At 42.1% G+C, this 24,330-nt stretch overlaps 1 protein-coding gene across 1 annotated transcript in view; it reads right to left on the bottom strand.

Moving 5' to 3' along the window:
- MID2 (midline 2) overlaps positions 1–24,103 on the bottom strand; it is a 110,489-nt gene extending 86,386 nt beyond the window's left edge. Inside the window, exons 1-2 of the mRNA XM_023553917.2 lie at positions 24,004–24,103; positions 9,850–10,565 (exon numbers count right to left, since the gene is read on the bottom strand). Of these exons, the coding sequence (XP_023409685.2) occupies positions 9,850–10,509 (660 nt within the window). The 5' untranslated portion in view covers positions 10,510–10,565; positions 24,004–24,103. The remainder of the gene's footprint in view (positions 1–9,849; positions 10,566–24,003) is intronic.
- Positions 24,104–24,330: the final 227 nt, after the last annotated feature.

The following is a 24,330-nucleotide window of genomic DNA, read 5'->3' as shown; positions in this document are numbered from 1 at the left end:
ATCTGTACCAAAAACCCAAACCCAGTGTTTATTTTGATAACACTCAGGCTAGGAAACCAAAGCCAGCTCCACTTTCCTGGAGGCCTCAGTATTGTATTCCATTTGCACTATTCTTCAGTCCCTGCCTCTCATACACATCCCCTCCTCCTTCTCCTTTACCTGCTCTTCTATCACGTCTAACTTCTAGACCATCAGTGTACTGCAAGGCTCACTCCTTGGCCCTTCTGCAGGTCACTACCACGTGGCTCTACCTTCATGCTTGAGATACACTCAAATCTATTTCTCTTAACTGACCTTTCCACCACTGGAAAGGCCTGCATTTCAACTCCTTTTAGGACTTGGCCTTTCAGTCTGAGAGTATCCCATGCTTTCTCTCCTCCGGAGATTTGAACTATTTTCTTTTGCACAGAACACTCTCCCCGCCACACACACACCCCACCCCATTCCCCTCCCTGAATGGGCCTTCAAAAACCTGTCCCCAACTTTCTTAATGTCCCTCCTATCCAATGCACTCCCACAACACCATGTATTCCCCCATCATAGTACATACCACACTGGTTTGTAACTATGTCCTTAGTTGTCTGTCTCCCCACGCTAAACTGAGAGCTCCAGTTGGCACTGTGTCTGCCTTTATCATTGTAACCCCAACACCTATCCTAGTGCCCGGCACCTTATAGATGCTCAGTAAATGTTTGATGAATGAGAGAATGTTGGATGACCCACATTCACTTCAAACTCAACACATTTAAAGTCAAATCATTCCACCAAAACTGATGTCCCTTCCAAGTTTCCCTATTTCTGTCCTTGATACCACCATTCAAGACATCCTACTCAAAAATCATTTTAAATTCTTTTTCTTCATTTTCTATAACCAATGTAAGTACTCACTAAGTTCCATCAACTCTTTCTTCACAGTCTTTCTCCAGTTTAACCCTTCTTCTCCAACAAATCTATTCCTGTTTTTTCAGCTCAATGAGTTTCTTTCCTTGACCCCTCCTCCATGCTTCAGAACATCCTGTGCAAAAACCTTTGTCATGGCACTTAAGATGCTGAACTGGAATTTTCTATTTATTTGCCTATCTTCTCTACTAAGTGCAAAGCCCTTCAGGGCAGGGACTGTGCCTCATTGCCTATATGCCCAGGTCCCCACCACAATGTCTTAAATTGTAAATGTTCATTAAACAAGAAAAAAAAAAACACCCCGTTGCCATCAAGTCTATTCCGACACATAGCAACCCTACAGGACAGGGTAGAAGTGCCCCCGTAGGGTTTCCAAGGAGTGGCTGTGGATTCAAACTGCTGACCTTTTGGTTAGCGGCCAAGCTCTTAACCACTGCACCACCAAGGCTCCTCAACTTGCTCCCTAGGTGGTGCAAATAGTTAAACTTGACTACTAGCCAAAAGGTTGGCAGTTCGAACTTACCCAGAGGCACCTTGGAGACAGGCCTGGTGGCAATCTGTGTCTGAAAGGTCACAGCCTTAGAAACCCTATGCAGCAGTTCTACTCTGCACACATGGGGTCACTAAGAGTAGCAATCACCTAGATGCCAACTAACAACAACAAAAACAACACTTGCTCCCCAAACTCAGAAACAATAGAAAACCTCTTCCAACATCAAACAAAGCAAACTCATTGCCATCGAGTCAATTCTGACTCAGTAGAACTGCCTGATGGTTTCCAAGGAGCAGTTGGTCGATTCAAACTGCTGACATTTTGGTTAGCACTGAGCCACCAGGGCTCCTCTTCCAACACCAAACAAACAAACCAAACCCATTGCCATCAAGTCAATTCCAACTCATAGTGACCCTACAGGACAGAGTAGAACTGCCCCATAGGGTTTCCAAGGAGCAGCTGGTGGATTTGAACTGCCAAACCCTTTGGTTAACAGCAGAGCTCTCAATGACTATGGGACCTTTTAATACTATGAGAGCAAAGCCAGAGAATCAATATAAATCTTGGAGGGAAAACAGGAGCTCAAGGCAGTCTTAGCCACAGCTTTAGTAAAGATGGAATAAAACACATTTTTACCCACATATACAGAAAAAAGTGCAGATTTATGCATATTATAAGGAATGGGGAAATTATATTAAAAATTAATAAATAAGTAATGGGGCGGAAGTCTCGAACAGTTATGAGACCACAGAAAAACCAGATCTAAAAGCAAGAATGATTTTATGATCATTAGTTGAAGGCCTGTTTAGCTGAGATACCCTATGAAAGATATCGCCGCCACCCCCATACACACATATCCACTCCCATCACCACCACCACCTTATGAGAGCTCAAATCTGCACTCAAATGTTTTACTCTTATTATATTTTATTGTTAGGTGCTGTTGAGTCGGTTCCAACTCATAGCGACCCAATGTACAACAGAATGAAACACTGCCCGGTCCTGTGCCATCCTCACAATCATTGCTATATTTGAGCCCATTGTTGCAGCCACTGTGTCAATCCATTTCGTTGAGGGTCTTCCTCTTTTTCACTACTTTACCAAGCATGACGTCCCTCTCCAGGGACTGGTCCCTCCCGATAACATGTCCAAAGTATTCGAGATGGGATGAAATGTTGCCATCCTCGCTTCTAAGGAGTATTCTGGCTGTACTTCTTCCAAGATAAGATTTGTTTGTTCTTCTGGCAGTCATGGTATATTCAATATTCTTCACCAACACCATAATTCAAAAGCATCAATTCTTCTGTCTCCCTCATTCATTGTCCAGCTTTCACATGCATATGAGGATTGCAAATACCAGGGCTTGGGTCAAGGCACACCTTAGTCCTCAAGGTGACATCTTTGCTTTTTAACACTTCAAAGACGTCTTTTGCAACAGATTTGCCCAATGCAATGAGTCATGGGTGTTGATTGTGGATCCAAGTAAAATGAAATCCTTGACAACTGCAATATTTTCGGTTTATCACAATGTTGCTTATTGGTCTAGTTGTAAGGATTTTTGTTTTCTTTACGTTGAGGTGCAATTCATACTAAAGGCTGTAGTCTTTGCTCTTTATCAGTAAGTGCTTCAAGCTCTCTTCACTTTCAGCAAGCAAGATTGTGTCATCTGCATATCACTGGTTGTTAATGAGTCTTCCTCCAATCCTGATGCTGCATTCTTCATATAGTCCAGCATCTGGGATTATTTGCTCAGCATACAGATTGAATAAGTATGGTGAAAGGATACAATCCTGATGCACACCTTTCCTGACTTTAAGCCATGCAGTATCCCCTTGTTCTGTCTGAACAACTGCCTCTTGATCCATGTACAGGGTCCTCACGTGCACAATTAAGTGTTCTGGAAATCCCACTCTTCGGAATGTTATTCATAATTTGTTATGATTCACATAGTCAAATGCCTTCGCATAGTCAATAAAACACAGGTAAACATCTTTCTGGTATTCTCTGCTCTCAGCCAAGATCCATCTGACATCAACAGTGATGTCCCCTCTTTCCATGTCCTCTTCGGAATGTTGCTTGAATTTCTGGCAGTTCCATGTCAATGTACTGCTGCAACCATTTCTGAATTATCTTCAGCAGAATTTTACTTGAATGTGCTATTATATTCCCGTACTGTGATTTTTTCCTAGGTGGAGAAGGGAGTGGGAAACAACTTCTTCTGTTCCTTTACCTAGGTAGGGTGTGATATTTGATAATCCACCCTGGCTCCACTGAAGACTTTTTCTTATCATCAAGATTTGTAACCTGGCTCATTTAAGTAGGGAATCCCCTAGCCTCAGGATAGGTTTTACTGAGGCTCTAACCCTCCCTAGGGGTGGCTACAAAAAGCTTGTATTACACTCATGGCCCCCAGCACCCAACTTATCTACAGATATGCTCACAGAAGATTAACATAAAGGCTTTCTCATTCTCAGATACTGTGACGCACATTTATAGATACACTTAGATATACAGACACATAGTCATTCTCAGCCACTTATCCATGCAGAAATACGCACACTTGTGTATATATAGATACTTACATATGTATGCAAATGTACCCTCTCTCAACCTAGTCTTTCATAAAGATAGTTCTCTTTCTTTCACATTCATACTCATACCGGTTCAGAAACAGTCAAATGCCCATTGGTAGATAAGTTGAGAGGGTATCTGTCTTGGAAGACATAAGTGGGTGTCAAGTGGGTGAGAGGGCAGATGACTGGGAGAAGGTGGAGACTGAGTGAGAGAATAGGTGTGTGGATGACAGGGAGTGATTGAGTAGGAAGAAGGACAACAATCAACAATGATAAGGTTCTAGAATATCATATTTTCCAATCTTTTAACTCTCATTTTGGCTTTCCTTTGAATATTCTCTCCAAGGCTCATATCTCTCCTCTTTCTCCGGTGATCTCTAGCTCTCTGTTTCAGTCAGTCACTCTTCTTCTGTGTGTGTGTGTGTTACTTTCCTGTGACAGAAAGCTTACTCTAGTGCCAGGTAATATTTTAAAACAAGACCCTTGATATGTAAATGTAACTGCATTTAAGAATTATTTGTAGCAATGAATTTGTGGAAATGTAATAAGAAAAAGAAAATGTGCTTGTTTATTCCTTTCAGGAAATTCCTCAATTCCCCCTGGTTTTCATCAGCTATATTTTTGGCAGGCTGTGGGCAATGGAAATGTGAAGACATGACTCTGAAAGAGAATTATAATAATCACATCTGATTTATACAGATGTCACCATAGGGTTAGACAGTTGGAAAACCCAGCAATCAAAATGAATACACACTTAAAATTAAGGACTTGCCCATACTTTTGCTAACGCTCTGATTTTTAACGTTGTCAGTAGTTTACAGGATTTTTTTTTCAGATTTCTAAAGTATTTATAGAGGCAAGACAGATTTATATCTTAGAAAATAAGAAACGAAGCAAGTTATAGGTGCTGGTATATTTTCCTCAAATTCATTATGAAGACTTTATAACAACAAGATCCCACAGATGTAAATGTAACTGCATTTAAGAATTATTTATAGTAATAAATTACACTGGGGGGTGATACTCAAGAAATAAAAGACATAGAGCCTGCCCTCAAGAAATTTACGGTATATTTGGGGTGGGCTGGAGTGGCCTCATGGGCTTTGAACTGACCACTAAAGAATAGGTAGGATTCCTAAGCAGGCCAAGAAAAGAATACAAAGAGAATGGTCTATTTTGCAGACAGTTGGGAGGCTCATGTGCGTAGACGAAGGTAGTATGTTTAAGAGTAGTAGGGGGAAAAGATAGAATGAGAGTGAGGTTGTAGAGGCCTTTGAATATTGAGCTGAAGTCTGTCAGAAATAGAGAGCCACTGAAATTTGACTTGTTTTTAACAAAGCTAATTTTTTTTAAATATTTATTAATACAATTATATCAGTATTTTCTAAGAGGAGGAACTCATGTGATAATAAATATTCTAAAGCGTAAAACAGTGTTATGGAAACACAGCACATATCATCGACTGAGATATATATACACATATATACACACACACTCACATATATATAAAACAAAATGAAACCCATTGCCATCGAGTCAATTCCGACTCATAGTGACCCTATACAGAACAGAGTAGAACTGCCCCATAGGGTTTCCAAGGAGTGGCTGGTAGATTTGACCTGTCGACTTTTTGGTTAGTAGCTGAGCTCTTAACCACTGTGCCAGCAGGACTCCACACACACACGCACACACTGGGGCTGGTAAGGTAAAAGAGAACAGTGGCAATGGAGAAAAAAAAATGTACTCTGCTAGGCCTTATACTATGTAATAGCTGTCAGGAACACAAGAATTCATTGTCATTTAAGAATTAATTGACTCACTGGTAAACTTCTGAAGGACATGTGTCCTGCATTTCAACCTTACAGGTAGACTTGACAGCGAAATAAAAAGCATGAAACTATACTAAGTACCCTAAACCCTCTAATCCATTTACAGTATTGCTTAAGAAGCCAGGCTGATTTCTGGTTATCCTGACCTATCATCATTACTGAACAAATAAATATTAGAGGCCACTAATCCTAATCAGAAGGCGTCCTGGTGGCACAGCAGTTAAATGCTTGGCTGCTAACAAAAAGGTCGGCAGTTCGATTCCACCAGGTGCCCCTTGGAAACCCTATGGGGCAGTTCTACTCTGTCCTATAGGGTCACTATGAGTCAGAATCAACTCAAAGGCAATCGGTTTTTTTGTGTGTTTAATCAGGGAGATTAGTACATAAAGAGTAATTATAAAACCCAACAATGAAGCTCCAGAACCAGAAAGTAGAAATAAAACAGTGTCAGTTACTGACCAGAAGGTCAAACCCCCAGATATATACTATCACTCTTCCCTTTCTCCTGAAGGACTCCTATGCATCTCTCAGGGCCAGGGGAGTATGCTCAGGCAGGCTCTCCCACAGCTTCTGACAGATGGCTTTCTCCTCGGGGAAGAATCAAGCAAATTGAGGGATAACTGCTTTGGGTAACTTAAAATTAATCCAAAGAAATCAGTGTATGTGATGCTAAAAGTCAGACTTCCTCTCTGCTTAATGGGGAGAACTAATATCTTTTTGGAGCCCTAATGGTGAAGTGGTTAAGAGTTCAGGCTGCTAACCAAAAGGTCGGCAGCTCGAATCAACCAGCTGCTCCTTGAAAATCCTGTGGGGGCAGTTCTACTCTGTCCTATAGTGCTGCTATGAGTCGGAATCGACTCCACAGCACACAACACCAACAATATCCTTTTACATCTGGCAACAAACCAAAGTGACCTCCACACACAAGCAGCACCTCCCCTCTCCTTCCCCAAAGTCCAAGATGTTCCAGACAACATAACAAACCACACGGCTAGGGATGATTCATATGTTTCCACTCTCTGTCCAAAAATGAGCAAAAAAAAAAAAAAAAACACAAAAGTTCCCACTTAATTTATAATCAGAATTATCTGTACATTTCCTAAAAAATTAAAGGGGAACTATTTAAAATCTGGCCTTCCTTTCTCCAAAAATTACTGATTAGTTACAGACTTCAGTAAGGTATCTTTTGGTAAAATACTTGTGTATTCCATCCGTTGCTGGAGATGAGAGCTGTATCTGCTTGATGCCAAATATCATTCAATGATTTCAGATGTTTTCAAATCGCTGGTGTTCTGTAGATACAGGCTTATTCTATCTCGTCTTTTGTGTTATCTCAACAGTACATATGGATACAGATTTTTCTGTTTGGAATATTTCTCAAGGCCATTGTCTTATTATAGTCCCAACACCTGCAAATACTTGGCAGAGGTTGTTCCATTCTCTCCATGTCCCCCCACTCTTCCCACAACTCCGCCCCTATCTTTTGTCATTATGAAGCTGTAAGTTTATACAATATGTCCTTTCTTGATGCTGTTATTGTCTATCTATGACCCATGAAATGTGCAGTTGCTAGAGCATAAGGTTAAGTTTCAAATCACATTTCATGTGGAAAACTTCGGTTCAAAACAAAGAGGCAGCAAGATATAGCTAGCAGGCGGCAGGTAGAAAGGGTACAAAACTCAGGGTCTAGAGGCTTATTTCCAGTTCCCCTACTAACCAATTCTGTGACTTTGACCAAATCACTTAACATCAAAGTCTCAGTTTACCCAAATTTAAAGTGTATGTAGGGCTTGGACTAGACCAAGTCCAAGCTCTAATATTTTATGATTCTAAGAATTGAAATCAATGAGATTATTCCTCTCTGCAGCCCTGATGGAGTCCCTGGGTGCTGCAAATAGTTAAGCACTCGGCTACTAACAGTTTGAGTCCACCCAGAGGTGTCTTGGAAGAAAGTCCTGGCAATCTATTTCTGAAAGATCAGTCACTGAAAACCCTATGGAGCGAAGCTCTACTCTGGCACACATGGGGTCGCCACAAGTTGGAATCCACTCAACGGTAACTGGTTTGTTCTTTTTTTTTTTTTAACTCTGGATATGAATGAGAGTATCACTTCAAGTGAAATCATCAGACCATACTGAATTCTGTACAAAATTTATAAATATTAGATATAAATGATAACCAAAAAGGCACAAACCATTGTCAGTGTGACTCCCCTCAACAACAAACTACAGTGTTGCTTGCAACAAACCACAGAAGGAAACTATCATATTCTGAATATTGCTACCCTTATCAACATTATAATTTTACATAAAGTTACAATGAATTTTCCAGAGCATGTCAGGAAGAAAATTTCCACCCCTGTCTTGCCCTCCTACCTCCCCATCTGGGTCTTCTTTCTAGTTTTGTCTATACACTCCTGCCTGATTTTTGGATGGTAATCATATTATTCATTTAAACGCTTTATTTTCCTGGAATCTCTGTTAAATAGATCCCTTCTTAAGAGATTTTATACTACATAGCAGGTAGGCAATGGGAATACAGCAATTTGCTGGATCTCGCATTTGTTAACATCAATGTGAGGTTAAAGCAGGGCTTTAAAATATAGGCACTTAGACTTGCATATAAACATTATATCACATAACAACAATGACCACAAATCAACTGATCATCAAAAAAACTCTGTCTACCGGAAAAGGAAGAGTGAGACATGGGCCTCACCTACAAGTAACTTTTGATTTAAAGGGAATCTGTTGCAACCCGTTGCCGTCGAGTAGATTCTGATCATAGTGACCCTAGACAGAGTAGAACTGTCCCCATAGGGTTTCCAAGGCTGTAATTTTTACAGAAGCAGACTGCTACATCTTTCTCCCAGAGTGGCTGGTAGGTTTGAACCTCCAACCTTTCAGTTAGTGGCTGGGTGCTTAACCACTGAGGCACCAGGGCTCTTTTTAAAGAGGGATAGATGTAGCTAAACAAAATAAATTATCATACCAAAAAAAAAAAAAAACAGTGTCCACTGAACACGCATAAAAGACTTTCAAGACAGGGACTGCAAGCAAGTGCTTCAGTCTATAACCCACAAAAACGAACGCTGGCACAAAACATTATACTGAATTAAATATTTATTGTCTTCAGTTTAAAATTTTTAGTTCAGGCATTTGATTATCTCTCCTGACTTTGTGGTACACTGATGTTTCTTTTTTTGTTTTTGGTTTTGTTTTTAAGGCAGGCTTAGAATTAGCCCCCTGTTAAGTGCTTATGAGGAGGCCTGGTAGCGCAGTAGTTAAACACTTGGCTGCTAACTGAAAGGTCAGTGGTTTGAACCCACCCAGCTGCTCCGCGGAAGATGTGGCAGCCTGCTTCTGTAAAGATTATAGCCTTGGAAACCCTATGGGGCAGTTCTACTGTCCTACAGGGTCACTGTGAGTTGGAATCGACTCGATGGTAGTGGGCTCTTCTGTTAAGTGCTTATGGCAATTTATAAGTGGCCAGTGCCAAACCTTTGTTTCTTTGACGTACCTAGTAAACACACAAACATAAACTAATATCCTCCACAAAAATCTCTCACCTACATAGATATACTACTCAGACACCTCCACCCACACCTACAGAGACACACCCAATCTTTCCATTGCTAACACATGCATATGCAAATCAGCACATATGCTAATTGCAGTACACCTACACAGGTACTCACACACTTAAAGGAAGAGGTGGAAAGATCATAGCAAAGATATGTAGTGTGTAATATGTCACTGACAGAGGAGAAAGGGTGCTATTTCCCCGTTCAGACTACTGATGTGGTGGGCCATGGGCTCTTCCCCCACCCCAGAACTGGCCAGAAGTGTATGAATGCAAGCAAATTTATGCAACAGATTAACAGGCTGCAGTGACAGCTTTCAGATGGGTAGGTTATTCCTCATGAAAACAACTTGGCATTAACTCACTTGACATATAGGAAAAGTGACCCATTTTATTACTGAACTTGCTAACTATATTACTGCACATAAAGGAACAAAGTTGTGGTGCAAGGGATATTCCCCAGATCCCTTACCTTGAGTTTTTCAAATCGATCATTCAGGGATGCCACCTGATGGTCTCGGTGACGCCCCACCAGTTTGCATAAGGCACAGATCAATTGGTCATCAGATACACAATACATGTTCACTTTCTCATTCTCATGGTCCAGGCAGGTGATCCCTCGAAGGTGCGTGTCTGGCACTGGTTCCACCAGCCGGTGGCTGGTGAAAGGTTTCTTGTTGGGGTGCGTGGCCCGCAGGCAACGGTCACAGTAGGAGACCTCACAGGTGATGCATGTTTTCACTGCATCCCGGGGAGGGTCCTGCTCACAGAATTGGCAAGCAATTCGCTCACTAGACATGGTGGTGCTGGGCCTGTAAGTCCTCTCCCGGCGGCTCTCACTTGGGGAGTTGGGCCCACTTACTGAAGCCTTCTGGAAGCGGTCAATAATGTTCTGCAGGGTCACATTCCTCTTGAGGCCGTCCAGCCCCCGGTGGTTCAGTGAGATAACATACCTACACGTAGGACACTGGAAAGCAGTAATGGGTTCAATGGATTCACCAGAACTGCAGCTGGAGACCAAGATGCGATGGGCACAGCCGAAGCAGAGGCTATGAGCACACGGGAGCAGAAGGGGGTCTTCAAACAACTCTAGGCAGATTGGACAGGTCAATTCAGACTCCAGTGTTTCCATCTTTAGTGAAAATAATCCTGCTGAGGCATTAAGAACCACAGAGGCTGGGCTTTCACCTGCAAGGAATACAAAGCAAGAGGTATTAAGCATTTCCAAAGGAAAAGTAGATGTAGCATAATTATACATCAACCAATGAGGGCTTTACATGCTGGACTCCCCAGAGATGTTTGAGCAATAGGAAGGCAATTTTGGGGATTAATCAGACAGCCTTTTTACCTTCTTCAAACCTTGTTTTTGACAAATGCCTGAGTTTATCTTCCTGCACTAATAAATAGAACCTAGTGGCCACTTATGAACCCCAGTTTACTGATTAACAGTCCTATTCCAGCTCACAACATTGGTATGGATCATTCTCTCACATATTGTCCACTGACATCTCGTCCTGGACTATGATGATCCTGAGGCCCTGAAAAATTACCAATCTCCATTCTCCAATATTGTTCTCTATTTCACTTCAAAAGTAAAATATAGGGGTTGTTCCTATTTCGCATCCAATGGAAGAAAAACAAGGCCATATTTCAAAATAACTCTCTAGTTCTTGAAATAAGTTCCATTCTGAGAGCCTGTGTAAAAAAAGCAGAGAGAGCTTTAGAAAAATGCAGTTCTTAGTGTAGGATAATAAGTTCTTAAGAGTGTGTACTTGAATTACTTCCCATTTCCACTCATGGAAATTTCTGTTCCATCTCCTTTTTAGTAAACTGAGTTACTAGGGACAAAAGATGATCATTTTTACTTTCACTTTCTTCCCTTGCCCTCAGAAAATCCTTCATTTCATCAAGCTGAATCAGAAATGATTTCAACTTTTTGACTTACTCAACAATAGTTACTGATAAATGAAGACATATTACCTCGTGGCTTCAGTTTGGTTTTATTATTAAACACCTGCTGAATTTGCACAAGTCTGCTATGAAGCTCATCACCCCATGTGACTTTTCTTACTTCCTAAAACAGGAAACAAATCAAAAACGGGATGCCTATCAAGATCTCCATATTAACTAGCAAGGTGAGCATCCAAAAATTTCTGACAGCCAAAAATTTTCAGAGCTAGCAGCCTTCACTTTAGTGTGCATCACAGAGGAAAAGAAGTCGCCCAACTGACAGGAGACTAAACTCTTAGTCGATCAATCCATCTGTTCTCCCACAGGCATTTCTGAGCTGAACATATCTTCAATTAATTAAAATCTACACACATAAATATTCTGTCAGCCTTCACTGAGGAAAAGTATAAGATATATCTTATTGACTGAAAATGTTAATCCTATTTAAGAAAGAAAGGTATCTCTTGTTTTTGAATAACTTTGTTTATCATTTCTGTATCACTGGAGACCCTCATCAAGGCTTGGAAACTTGATTCTGTAATTGATACTTGTTCAGATATCATCATTTATCAGTGTTATCTCATAGCTCTCTTACAGGATACTTAAATACTGAGTACAATTATACCTTGTGCATAGTTATAACAGATGTATCCCTAAAAGCTGTTTCTAAATAAAACCTTTCAAGTGCACTGATGTAACTGGCTAAATTTACTAACGGAAATCTATAGGAAATTGGGCTGTAAAAGTACATGATCTTTTTGTAGAACAATCACTGCCAGTTGGTTTAGTAGGTTCGGGTGTTTGTATAGCCACTTTTTAAAAAGTGAAACGTATGGTATTCTTATTTTGTAAGTCACAAATACTTGAAATTCTATTTTGTAGCTTATAACATCTATCAGCATACATTTAGAGGGACTAAAAAATAATGCAATTAAGATGTACATATTTCATAGAATCTTTCATAGATTCCAGATTTCAACTCGACAGGAATATTGTCTTAAACAACTCCACTTGATGTCCCTCAGATGCTCAAATTCAACATGTCCATAAATGAACTCATTATTTTCTCAGTCCAATCTGCACTTCTTCCTATTTTCACTATCAGGTATCACCATCCAAGCCTAGAAACCTAGGAGTTCTCTCATTTACATGTTATCAACTCAACCCCTGGTGCCTTCCAGAACATTCTGTTTTATTTCATTTACATATCTGCTTCTCCAGCAACCTCTCCCTGCTCCGCAATGGCATAGATTATTTCCTACTTTTATCTATAGCACAGTGCTTCACATAAACTAAACCCAAAAACCCACTGCTGTCGAGTCAATTCTGACTCATAATGACCCTATAGGACAGAGTAGAACTGCCCCACAGGGTTTCCAAGGAGCGCCTGGTGAATTCAAGCTGCCGACCTTTTGGCTAGCAGCTGTAGCTCTTAACCACTGGGCCACCAGGGTTTCCTCACATAAACTAGGAATAAATAATTGTTCCTTAAGCTAAAAGAAGAAGGGAGCTAGCACCTGCTATATACCAGATATTACGTTAAGCACTTTACACACATTACTTCATCAAATTCTTACAGGAAGCCTGTGTGTGAGGAGGGTACTATTACTATACTCACTTTATAGTTAGGAAACTGGGGCTCAGAGTCGTCAAATAAATCAACCAGGACATACAACTAGTAAGTGGCAGTGCATTGGGTCAATCTAATGCCAGTGCCTGTGCTCTTCCCCCTACACCTTTATTTCAATCATCTCACTCCTTCACTGAAATTTTATCTTGACTATTTACAAGAGGGCTTCTAAGCAGCATGTTTCCGCTTCTATTTTTGTCTCTCTGGGTCCCTCAGAGATTCTCTGAATCTGCCTATCTCATTCTGAGTAGTTTCCAGAATCACATGACTTCTAGGCCCATCTCCACCTCACACTGCATTTCTTATTACTATCTCTCCCAGAGCAGCACAGCTTCATTCCCTCAGCTTTTGTGTTGGAAGCTACCTGAGAGGTTTGAGTAAGGCCTCCTGCAAAAATGACAGTAGGTCAGGAGCATTGCTGAAAGACATGTCTCTGTGTTGAAACCTGTACAAAAACAATTAGAATACCACACTTTCCTAACTCTTAGGAGGGTACCCATATAAATTCTTCTGTGCAGAGGAGAAGCTCTTCAATTTTCCCTAACCAAAACTCATTGCCCTTGAGTAGATTCTGACTCACAGTGACACTATAGAACAGAGTAGAACTGCCCCATAGGGTTTCCAAGGCTGAAATCTTTACAACAGCAGATGTGGCAACATCCTTCTCCCAAGGGGCAGCTGGTGGCCTCAAACTGCCAACTTTCCAGTTAGGGGGCAGCTGGTGGGCTAGAACTGCCAACTTTCCAGTTAGCAGCTAAGCGCTTTAACCACTGCACCACCAGGGCTCCTCCTCAATTTTCCTGCAGCCCTAAAAATTGTTCATGAGTCAAGGTGACACTTGAACTTCACTATGAAATTAGCATGGGAAAGCATGCTATGGGTCAGGATTGCCTTGGATTAAGGTCAAAACAGGGATTTTTCTAACCAGGGGTTTCAGAACCTCCTAGGACTATTTGCAGAATGTTGTATGCCACATATGTTTCATGGAAAGAAGGTTGTTCAAAGCTCTCAAAAATTCTCAAAAGAGTCCTTAACGGAAAAAGAAAAGAAAAAAAAAGTCAAGCATCAGTTGTCTAAAATAACCTACTACAGGACAAAACACTCCATTTGGCCTTTTGTCTCTGGTTTCTGAAAATAGCTCTTAGAATTTAACAGCAATCAAGATTGCCTATTTGTTTTCTAAAACAGCCAGGCAATGCTTAAACATGTGTAAATGAGTAGGGGCTGCACAGGCCCAACCCTGGCAGCAACCCTCAGAAAGGGAGGAGGGCAAGATGGGCTCAATCATAGGTATTTATTGTTCATGCATATATATTAAGGCCCCAGTCATGCAAATTTTTGAGGCCTCAATGACTAAAGGACCCTGGGTCTATCTCTTTTGGGTGTGAGAATGGCCGTGCAGGGACGAGTATGTCTTACGGACAATGGAAGTCTTGTGCCTGGACTTCTCCCAAACCTTGTCTGATGCATCTCTTCACTTGTATCCTTTCTGGTTATAATAAATGGGTAACTGTAAGTATAAGTAGTCTCCATAAGTTCTGTGAGTCATTCTAGAGACTTATCCAACCCACGGGGGCAGACAGAAAATGCCATGTGGGTGGGTGGCTGGTGTCAAAGATGGAGAAATGGCAAAGTGGGGATATGAGTTATCTTAGCATTTTGGAAATTAGCCTTGTGTCAGTTTCTATAAATGCAACTACTTTAACTGATCTTAGCTCTCTGAAGAATAATATAAGGTGGCTACAGTCTATTTTTTTTTACAGTCTATAGCTTATGTTAAGTAGCTTTTCTATACCATTTCTGTTTTTCGATTTCATATAGTAACTGTTTTACTCAATTTTGAAGAACTGATCAATTTTTTCAACTTCTTCAAACACCTGTTCATCTCGTCTCTCATTTATGAGGCCACCTTATTCAGGAGCCCTGGTGGCGCAGTGGTTAAGAGCTCGGCTGCTAACCAAAAGGTCAGCAGATCAAATCCACCAACTGCTCCTTGGAAACCCTATGGGGAAGTTCTACTCGATAGCAATGGGTTGTTCTGTTCACTAATATTTCAGCATCCTTTCAACTATCCCACATTTTCCTTACCTCCCTGATTATATAAGCACCTTTCCCCTTAAGATACTGAGCATTTACTATGTGCTAGGCACTATACAATATGCTTTACATGCATTGTCTCATTTAATTTTTGCAACAACCCTCTAAGAAGACATAGGTACTATTATTACAAAAATGGGGATTTGTCTTAGGTCACACTGTTTGCAAGTAGCAAAGCTAAGATTCAAACCCAGAATAAAACTGCGAGTCCAAAAATAAACTGATATATTCATGGATGTCAAGATAATTCAATGAGGAAAGAATAGTCTTTTCAATAATTGATGCTGGGACAACTGTATCTCCACATGCAAAAGGATAAATTAGACCCCTACTTCACACCATATACAAAAATTAACTCAAAATGGATCCAAGACTTACATCTAAGAACTAAAACCCTAAAACTCTGAGAAGAAAACAGGTCTAAATCTTGTGGCCTTAGATTAGGCAGTGGTTTTTAGATATGACACCAAAAGCACAAGCAACCAAAGAAAATATAGATAACATTGGACATCATAAAAATTTTAAAAACTTTAACACTTCAAAGGACACCATCAAGAAAGTGAAAAGGCAGCTTATCACAGAATGGAAGAAAATTTTTGTAGACCGTATCGCCGATAAGGGGCTTGTATCTGGAAATATAAAGAACCCATATAACTCAGTAATAAAAACAATCCAATTTAAAAATGGGCAAAGGATTTGAAGACTTTTCTCCAAAGAAAAAAAAAAAACAAAAACCAAATCCACTGCCATCGAGTCAATTCCGGCTTATAGCGACCCTATAGGACAGAGTAGAACTGGCCCATAGTTTCCAAAGAGCGCCTGGCGGATTCGAACTGCCGACCTCTTAGTTAGTAGCTGTAGTGCTTAACCACTACTATGCCACCAGGGTTCCCTTCTCCAAAGAAGACACACAAATGGCCAATAATCACATGAAAAGATCCTCAACAGCATTAGTTCTTCTGAGAAATGCAAATTCAAATCACAAAGAGACACCACACCCGCTGTTGTTAGTTGCAGATTCCAACACAAAACAAAGTACGGTCTATCCATACAATGAAATACTATTCAGCTATAAAAAGAAATTAAGTATTGATGCGAGCTACAACCTGAATGAATGCTGAAAACAGTATGCTAAGATAAAAGATACAAAAGGCCACATATTGTATGGTTCCATTTATATGAAAAGTCCAGAATAGGCAGACCCATTGAGATGGGAAGAGGGTTAGTAGTTGCCAGGGGCTTGGGAGAGGGAGAAATAGGAAGTTACTGTTAATGGGTGTGGGGTTTCTTTTGGGGGTGATAAAAATGTTTTGGAATTAGGTAGTGGTGGTGGCTGCACAACTTTGTGAATATACTAAATGTCACTGAATTGTACACTTTAAAATAGTTAATATTATGGTATCTAAAATATATCGCAGTGAAAAAAAAAATTCAAATCCAGGTCTGTCTGACTCCACAGAGTGTAAACAGTTAACCACTATACATACTGGCAACTGTGTATAATTATGCTGTATTTCTAAACTGTATTGGATTGCTTACTCCTTTCGATTGTTTATCTAGGTCGGTAATTTCCTGTCTAGGTTTTACAACACCCTGGGATAGATCTATAATGATCAATGGGTTTCAAAAATTCTCACCTCCCAATTTTTATTCACTTAAAAAACATGAGTCCTAAAATAATGACTTCTACTTCACAAACTACTTTTAGCAGGAGGAAGTGGTATGACAAAAATTAAAAAATAGCAGAGTGTTGCAAGTTCAAAAAAGTTTGTGATTCACTAATGTATGTAGAATTAGAGAGTGTGCTATGGAAAAAGACAGGATGTGAATCTGATAGGTGTAACCTATTGTCAGGTAAGCACGAAGCTTTTGCCACAAAACACAATGGTTTGCCACAAAAATGCGTTGATGAAATGCCTGGAGGGCAGAGCCAGGTACCATGTTAAGAAACAAATGCCCATGTCCACATACACTTGATTAGTTCCCTTCTAAATCATTTGGCTGCTGCCGTGTAGTCAGACTATAGTCATGTACAGAGGGAGATAAAATATGTATGTTTATGTATTTGCCCTTACTCTACTATTAAACTGTTTCTGTGTGGCTTATCTTCACTCCATACCTCCCTTTGGGCTGAGATCCCTGAAAAAATAAGTCGATGAAAATAAACTTATAGGAAGGTATCAGAAGGCTGTGGGAGTAGGCAGAAATACAAAAGCTGAGTTTCAGTGCAGGTGCTTACAATAAACAATAACACATTTTTCACTTACAAAAATGAAAGACCGATTGCAGCATTGAAAAGGCATGATGGGTACTTGTTGGAATTCTATTATTTCAAATGTTTGCATGATTAAATGCCCACTTATTTCAATAGTTAAAAATTCTATCTAGTTTTCATCTTCCAGGTCTACAGGGCATTGTTCTGGGCTCTCACTATGTCCCTGGGAAGCCACAGTCTCCTTTCTTCACAGAAAGCCATGAGTGTGAGTGAAACCAAGCTGGACCTCTGGCTGGCAGATTGAGAACTGAGCTGAGTTGTAGGTTTTGTAAAACAAATTAATAGAAAACAAACAGTCTTCAGGATATTAACATTAATGCTCAAGAGTCTTCCTTAAAACATTAGAAATTCTTTCCCTGCCTTTGGGGGTGAGTGAGTGAGTCCTGGGTTAGTCTGATGTTTTCTCAACTGTTAAATGCCATTCAAGTTGGACTAGAATCACCAGATGAGCTATCTCTGTAAAGTGCTTTCCAGCTCTGACATTCTATAATTCTAAAGCTCTTGCTGTCTGTTACCCCACAGGAAAGCTACCCTGGATTATTGTAAACTAGCTTCTAAAAAAAAAAAAGCTTCTAGAAACACCTTATTCATTAGTGTGACTAGAAAGGCTACCAAGTAATGGGCATCATCACCAAAGGAACTGGAAATAGATAAAATGTATTAGCTTTTCCTTGGCTAAACCAAGGTGCTGATGTACAGTGGATGATTTTGCCTGTTGTACCTCAAAGGAAGCTATAACGGATGATCCGGAGGACAGCTAAAGGGGAGGGGGAGTCCCATGGGTTTATAAACTAATGAGAACACCTTTTGGAACTGAGAAGGAAGACAATCAAATCCAAGAACACCATTATTAGGGGGAAAAAAAAAAGGACCCCTTGAAACTCAAAAAGATCATTTGGGAACATAAAAGGCAACCAATGCATAGAATTCTCACCCTACAGGATAAGGATTGAAAATAGAAAACCGGAAAGACGGGAAAAAAAAAAAAGCTAGGGAGTCAGTAATCATAATTAACAATAACAGTCACCTTACACCTGTGTAACATTTTATACTTTTCAAAATGGTTTCAAAGTCACTATCTCATTTGATCTTCACACTGGAGTCTAATTGTAGTCCTAGATCTAAACCAAATCAGCTGAGCAATTCTAGGTTAAGACATTTAAACTTTTTGGGCCATAGCGTCCTCATCCGTCAAATGGAAACAATAATACCTACCCTACCCATCTCACAGGCTTTTAGAAGGAGCAGATGACGATAAAATAAAATTATTAGCCTGCTTTAAAAAATACAGACACTACCATCATATATTTGCAGATGACAGATGGAAGACAAATTATTAAGGAAAGCCACAAATGTTTGGAAATTCATCACTCACTCAGGCATGGTTGACATAATGGAGGACAATCACTTTTTTTCCACAAGTTTCCTCAAGGACAATGGGTCTGACTGGGATGTATCTTATGCTCGTAAGTCTCTCCCATTAGGCTGGGATCCCCCTAAGGAATGAACCGTCTCTCTTCCTTTCTCCTAAGCTTTCATCATGCACAGAGAGCTCAGGACTAGAGGTTGATTACCAGCTGACAAAGAGCTAGAGCCAGTTCCTGTCTAATAGGTTATTAAAATCTACTTAATAGTTTATATGTAGAACTATTTTTTCTCTATAATAATTAGCTCCTAAATCTAACCATTGGGTATTTTATACAACATAGTCATCATAAATATTAAAACAAAGACCAAAATAGCAGAACTAAAAGTTCTAAATCTGCCATAAAAGCAAAAGATTAAGTAACCAAGAAACAGATTTGCCAAGGTAACCCACGTTCTAATTGACAGGAATCCTAAGTACAACTCACAACACCTTTATCTTCATGCAGATTACACTGGCAGTTGTGAGGTTGGGGAAACAAATGAAGAACAAGCTTAATTTACCTACTGCTACCAGTACAGCTTTCCCAACCTCTGCTATCCGATGGAATAACTAAATTTCTAAATGTTCAGTGGCACACCTGGAAGGCAGTCATCTTTTCTTCTACAGAATAAAACAGGCAATATATGGATGTAGGGCATGCTGTTGAATGTTAGGCTGAGAGGACCACAAGTTCAGGTCAGAAATAAGAGACAGAAAACAGAGGCCTACTTGACATCAAGCTTCTCCTCCCCGCAACCACAGTGATCCTAGCAGCACTGAACAAAGGGCTATAGACAATCCAATCGAGGACTCTGGACCATAAACAGTTTTTCCATCTCTGGGCTGTATACATTCTTACACTGCACTGGCTGTATGAGCATTGTTTACCATACCCATACATTATGCTTCTACCAGGGCAAATGGTAAACGCTGGGATGGTATGTTTCAGTAGGATTTTAGATTATATAATAGGTTTGTTATCAGATCGTCTGGTCTCAGTAAAAGGGAGATTCAGAGACTGAGGATACTGTTCATCAACCAGAGAAGTCTGACCTGCAGGAAAAAGACTGAGACAAAGCCAAGGCCAGGCAGGGAGACAAGAACTCAAGTAGGACAGCTCTTACAAATGGCACTTTGCTAACCCACTTACGCTGAACCAATGTATTTGAGAGACCTGAAGTACATTAGAGCAACACCATCTTGGTATCAAAATTTCATTCATCAAAAAGTGAACAGTCTTAATGGACCACAACTACCACAGCCTCCACCAGATTGAATCTAGCACAACTAGATGATGCCTGGTTACCACCACCGACTGCTCCGGCAAGGAGCACAATAGAGGGTCCCGGACAGAGCAGGAGAAAAATGTAGAACAAAATTCTAACTCACAAAAAAAGACCAGACATACTGGCCTGACAGAGACTGGAGAAACCCTGAGAGTATGGTCCCTGGACACCTTTTTAACTCAGTACTGAAGTCACTCATGAGGTTCACCCTTCAGCCAAAGATTAGACAGGTCTACAGAGCCAACAATAACACAAGTGAGGAACATGCTTCATAGTTCAAACATGTATAGGAAACTAATGGGCACATCAGCCCAAAAGCAAAGATGAGAAGGCAGGAAGGGATAGGAAACCTGGACAAATGGAAACAGGGAACCTGGGGTGGAGAAGGAGGGAGTGTTGACACACCGCAGGTTGGCAAACCAATGTCACAGAACAATTTGTGTATTAACTGTTTAATAAGAAACTAATTTGCTGTAAAGTTTCACCTAAAGCACAATTTAAAAAAAGTGTACAGTCTTGAACTTCCCTGAACTGTTTGTTGTGCATCCAGTATCAACATGTTACACCTCATATTTTGATGAGGCAGTGCTCTAAGTCAATACATCCAGCCTAAATAAAGAAGTGCTTTGCAAACACAGTGCCTCATTTTTCCCATGGCACAGAAGAAAGGACAAAAACTTAACGCTAAGCAGAAATGAAGCACCCCTTCGTTTTGCACTAGCGGCTGAGTCCCATAGGCTAACAGCTAGGAAGTCACCAGAATCCATAGACTGAATGACAGACATACACAAGAGGCCAACAGGAATCTCCAGGAAACAGCCATTGGAGACACATTCTGTGCCTCAGTCTTGGCTCTGCCTCCTTTTTAGGGCTCTGGGTCCCTGTTGGGAGAGGGAACCCGAGTGCTGAGGTATAAGGTAAAAAGACGACATTCTCGCCTCTTCACCAAGCCAATAAGGTTTGCTGGGTGAAAGACGCACTTCTGTAGTTTCTTTCTCAGTTGTTATGGTGTTGGCAGATTCTACGGGAGGAGGGATGAGGGAACGGACAGGCTCACTACCCAGAGCAATTTTTGGATGCAATTATGAGACTCCACTGGCACTGTTTTAAGATCTGCAAGTTGGAACAAGTTGCCTGCACTTAGAGCAGGGATTAACTAAACCAATTTCACCTAAATCAATTTGTACTGTTCAGAAGATATATATGTTCTTGAAGCACCCAAGTTGCTGATTTGCAGCCGTACTTCCTGGAGGTGGCTTTCTTCCAAGGTACAACATGCTAGATGAGAATTCTAGTCGTCCTGAAAGTAAATGGGAGGGAAAGAATCAGCCCTTCTTGCCCCTAGCCTCTATCCTTACCCTGCACAGCCTCTCCTTGTCTTAGTCTGGAGGCTGCAAACATGGAGGTAGGTCCCGAACAAGCAGGAGACCAAAACATTGGGCCAAGTCTGAGGCTTCAGCCTAGTCAGCAGAAGGCTGCAGGTTGTAGGTGCTTAATAAACATGGTTGACTCACCACTGCTAGGTGCTAATCATGTGTATATTGCCATGCCTAAAATTACTTATGCCACTTTTCAGTAGAAACTAACTGCCCCCATATAGGCTAAAAATGGGGGAGGTTATGTTTTCAAATGAGTCTGACTCAGATTGTCGGGTCAGAGTACATTAGAAATGATTCAAACCACGTCTTAAAATAATCTGCATTACTCTGTATGTCTAGCTTTAGGTATGTTTCCATTCAGTTGTATGCTCATTGGGAAAAAAAAAACAGACTTCAGACCTAAGTACAGTAGGTGTGTCTCCCAGAGGGGGTTAATAATGCCAAGGTATGGTTTCCAGTAAACTGGGGTTCCTACTTATACCCGGTCTAGCCACTATCCCAATAAAAGGTAAATGGAGTACTTTCTTCGAAAAGTACAATGCTGAGTGTTTATAGAACCCTTTCATCTTCAAAAGACCAAGCCAAGACTCACAATACTCTGTACACAATATTATGCCTTTTACATAAGTGCACCAACTATGAAAGAAAGGTCACAGGGATGCCATAAAAGCCAATGCAACATCAGATTTGGGATGAACTCTCTGATCTTCTTGGCTCCTAGACCTGTATTTCAACTACATAAATCAAATTGTGTGGAGTAATCAGGAGAAATCTAATTTACTTTATATATCTGTATTAAGTCAATTGATTGGGTAGCAATCTATATAAAAATAGCAAAGACTGTTCCCCCTCGGTGCAAGGAGAGGCGATGTAAAGGGGATGGGGGGGCTAACCAGCTGGGACCGCCCAACACTGCTCCCGAAACAGAAGAAAAGAGAGGGGGGCTCCCCACTCAGCATTCTTCCTACTATTATTGGAACATTGCCAGAGAACTGACTACAGTTCTGGGAGGGAACAGAATGGGGTTAAAGGCAGCCCTTATGGCTCAATTTGAGAACCCAAAGAATCAACCCACACACAGCACTTGTTTATGTACAGTTTCAATATATTCCTTTTTAAGGGCCCCTCTGGGAGTCCTGGTAGTGAAACCATTAAGCCCTAGGCCACTAGCTGAAAGGTTAGTGGTTCGAACCCACCCAGCGGCTCTGAGGGAGAACGACCTGATGATCTGCTCCCATAAAGATTACAGCCTAGAAAAACCCTATGGGGTAGTTTTACTCTGTTACATGGGGTGGCTATGAGTCGGAATCGAGTACCCAGCACACCACCACAACAACTGGGTGGCGCAAACGGTTAAGCTCTCAACTAGTAGCTAGAAACTTGACTGTTCCAGGCCTGCCCATCTGCTTCCAAAAGGTCACAGCCTTGATAACTCTATGGAGCATAGTTCTACTCTAACATGCATGGGGTCACCATGAGTGGGAACCTACTAAGTGACTACTAACAACAACTCTTATTTTAACCTCAGAGGCACACAACTATTACCATCCACCCCTCACGTCAGAGATCCTTAAAAAGACAAAGTGGTTGAGAAACAAGAGGCTGCACGGCTGGGAGGTTACTTGAGTGCACAGGGTGATGTGGAAAGGCTGGGGTGGGGGGCGCTGGATTTGAGAGATTTGGGTGGACAAATTGGTGTGTGACAACGTAAGAAGGTGACTGACTGAGCTCGAAGGAAGGTAGGGGAGTGTAGAAGAGGGAAAATGAAGAACCAAGCGACCCCAGGATCCCAATTTCCTGCTCTGGGAAGAAATGCCTCCGAAAACTAATGTGCCGCTCACGAAGTGCTAAGCTAAGTAGCCTAAACCTTATCATCACAAATAATGTTTCTGTAAATCTACTCCGCTGTTATTAGTTCTTACGAGACAGGAATGGAAGAACCCCACCTCTCTCCAATTCAGTCTCAGCCTGTCCTGTGGACATATGTAAGTTTTCCTTCTCCCCTAAAGACCTGGTCTCACAGCTAGGCCATAAAGAATGAACCATCCATACGGAGACTAGACGCTTGCTCGCTCCCCTGGCAGAAAAAGGATTAAGTTTCGCCTGGCCTTCCCGCCGGCAGGGTGTCCGCAGCATCCCCGGCTGCTGCGGCAGCCACCGCCAGGCAGCCAGCCGTCCAAGGGGCGCCGCCCGAGCGGAGGAGGCTGCCGGCAGCGGGAGCGTGGGAAGGCGGCGGTGCCCTTTCCCAGACTCCCGCCCGGGCGCCGGGGAAGCCGCTCCACTGTCCGAGCCGACTCAGCCGACTCAGCCGGGCTGCGCGGGAGGCCTCGGCCGCCCCCGCCCCGCACCCGAGTGCAAACTCCCGTCCCAGGAGGGCAGTGGCAGGAGCCCGGGTCCCAGTGTCGCAACCAGGAGGCAGGGCTGGGCCGGAGCCGCCGCCGCCTCGAGCCTCTCGGCCCGATCAACCCGCCCCACCGAGCCCCAGAGCCCTTGGCCCGACCCGGCCACGGCGGCACCTGAGGGGCGGCCGGAGCCCGGGCCGAGCCCTGCGCCGGCGGCGGCGCTCAGCCCCAGGGACGGTGGCTAGGGGGCACGTTTTACCCAGAGCGTTCCCGGGTGCCAGCCATCTCCTAGGCGGCGCGACGGAGGGCGCCGGCCGCTCGCTTCTCTCGGCAGCGCTCGCTCGGGCTCCGGCGCTAGCTCCCGGGCCGCCGCCGCCGCTGCTCTAGGCCGCCGCCCGCCTTCACCGCCTTCGCTTTGGCCGCCGCCGCCGCGCAGCAGCCGGGATCCGCCTGCCCGCGCGCCCGGCAGGGGACAGCACGGCGGCTGCAACGCTGCCTTGGCTGAATCTCTCGAGCCAAACTTAAAGAGTTTTCGCTTCTCAGTCCAGGAGCAGCACCATGACACCACGGCAGCACCACACTGTCA

Source organism: Loxodonta africana, chromosome X (assembly GCF_030014295.1).
Source record: "Loxodonta africana isolate mLoxAfr1 chromosome X, mLoxAfr1.hap2, whole genome shotgun sequence".
Lineage (NCBI taxonomy): Eukaryota > Metazoa > Chordata > Mammalia > Proboscidea > Elephantidae > Loxodonta > Loxodonta africana.
The sequence above is the reverse complement of the archived record's forward strand: the minus strand, read 5'-3'. Positions and strand labels throughout refer to the sequence as shown.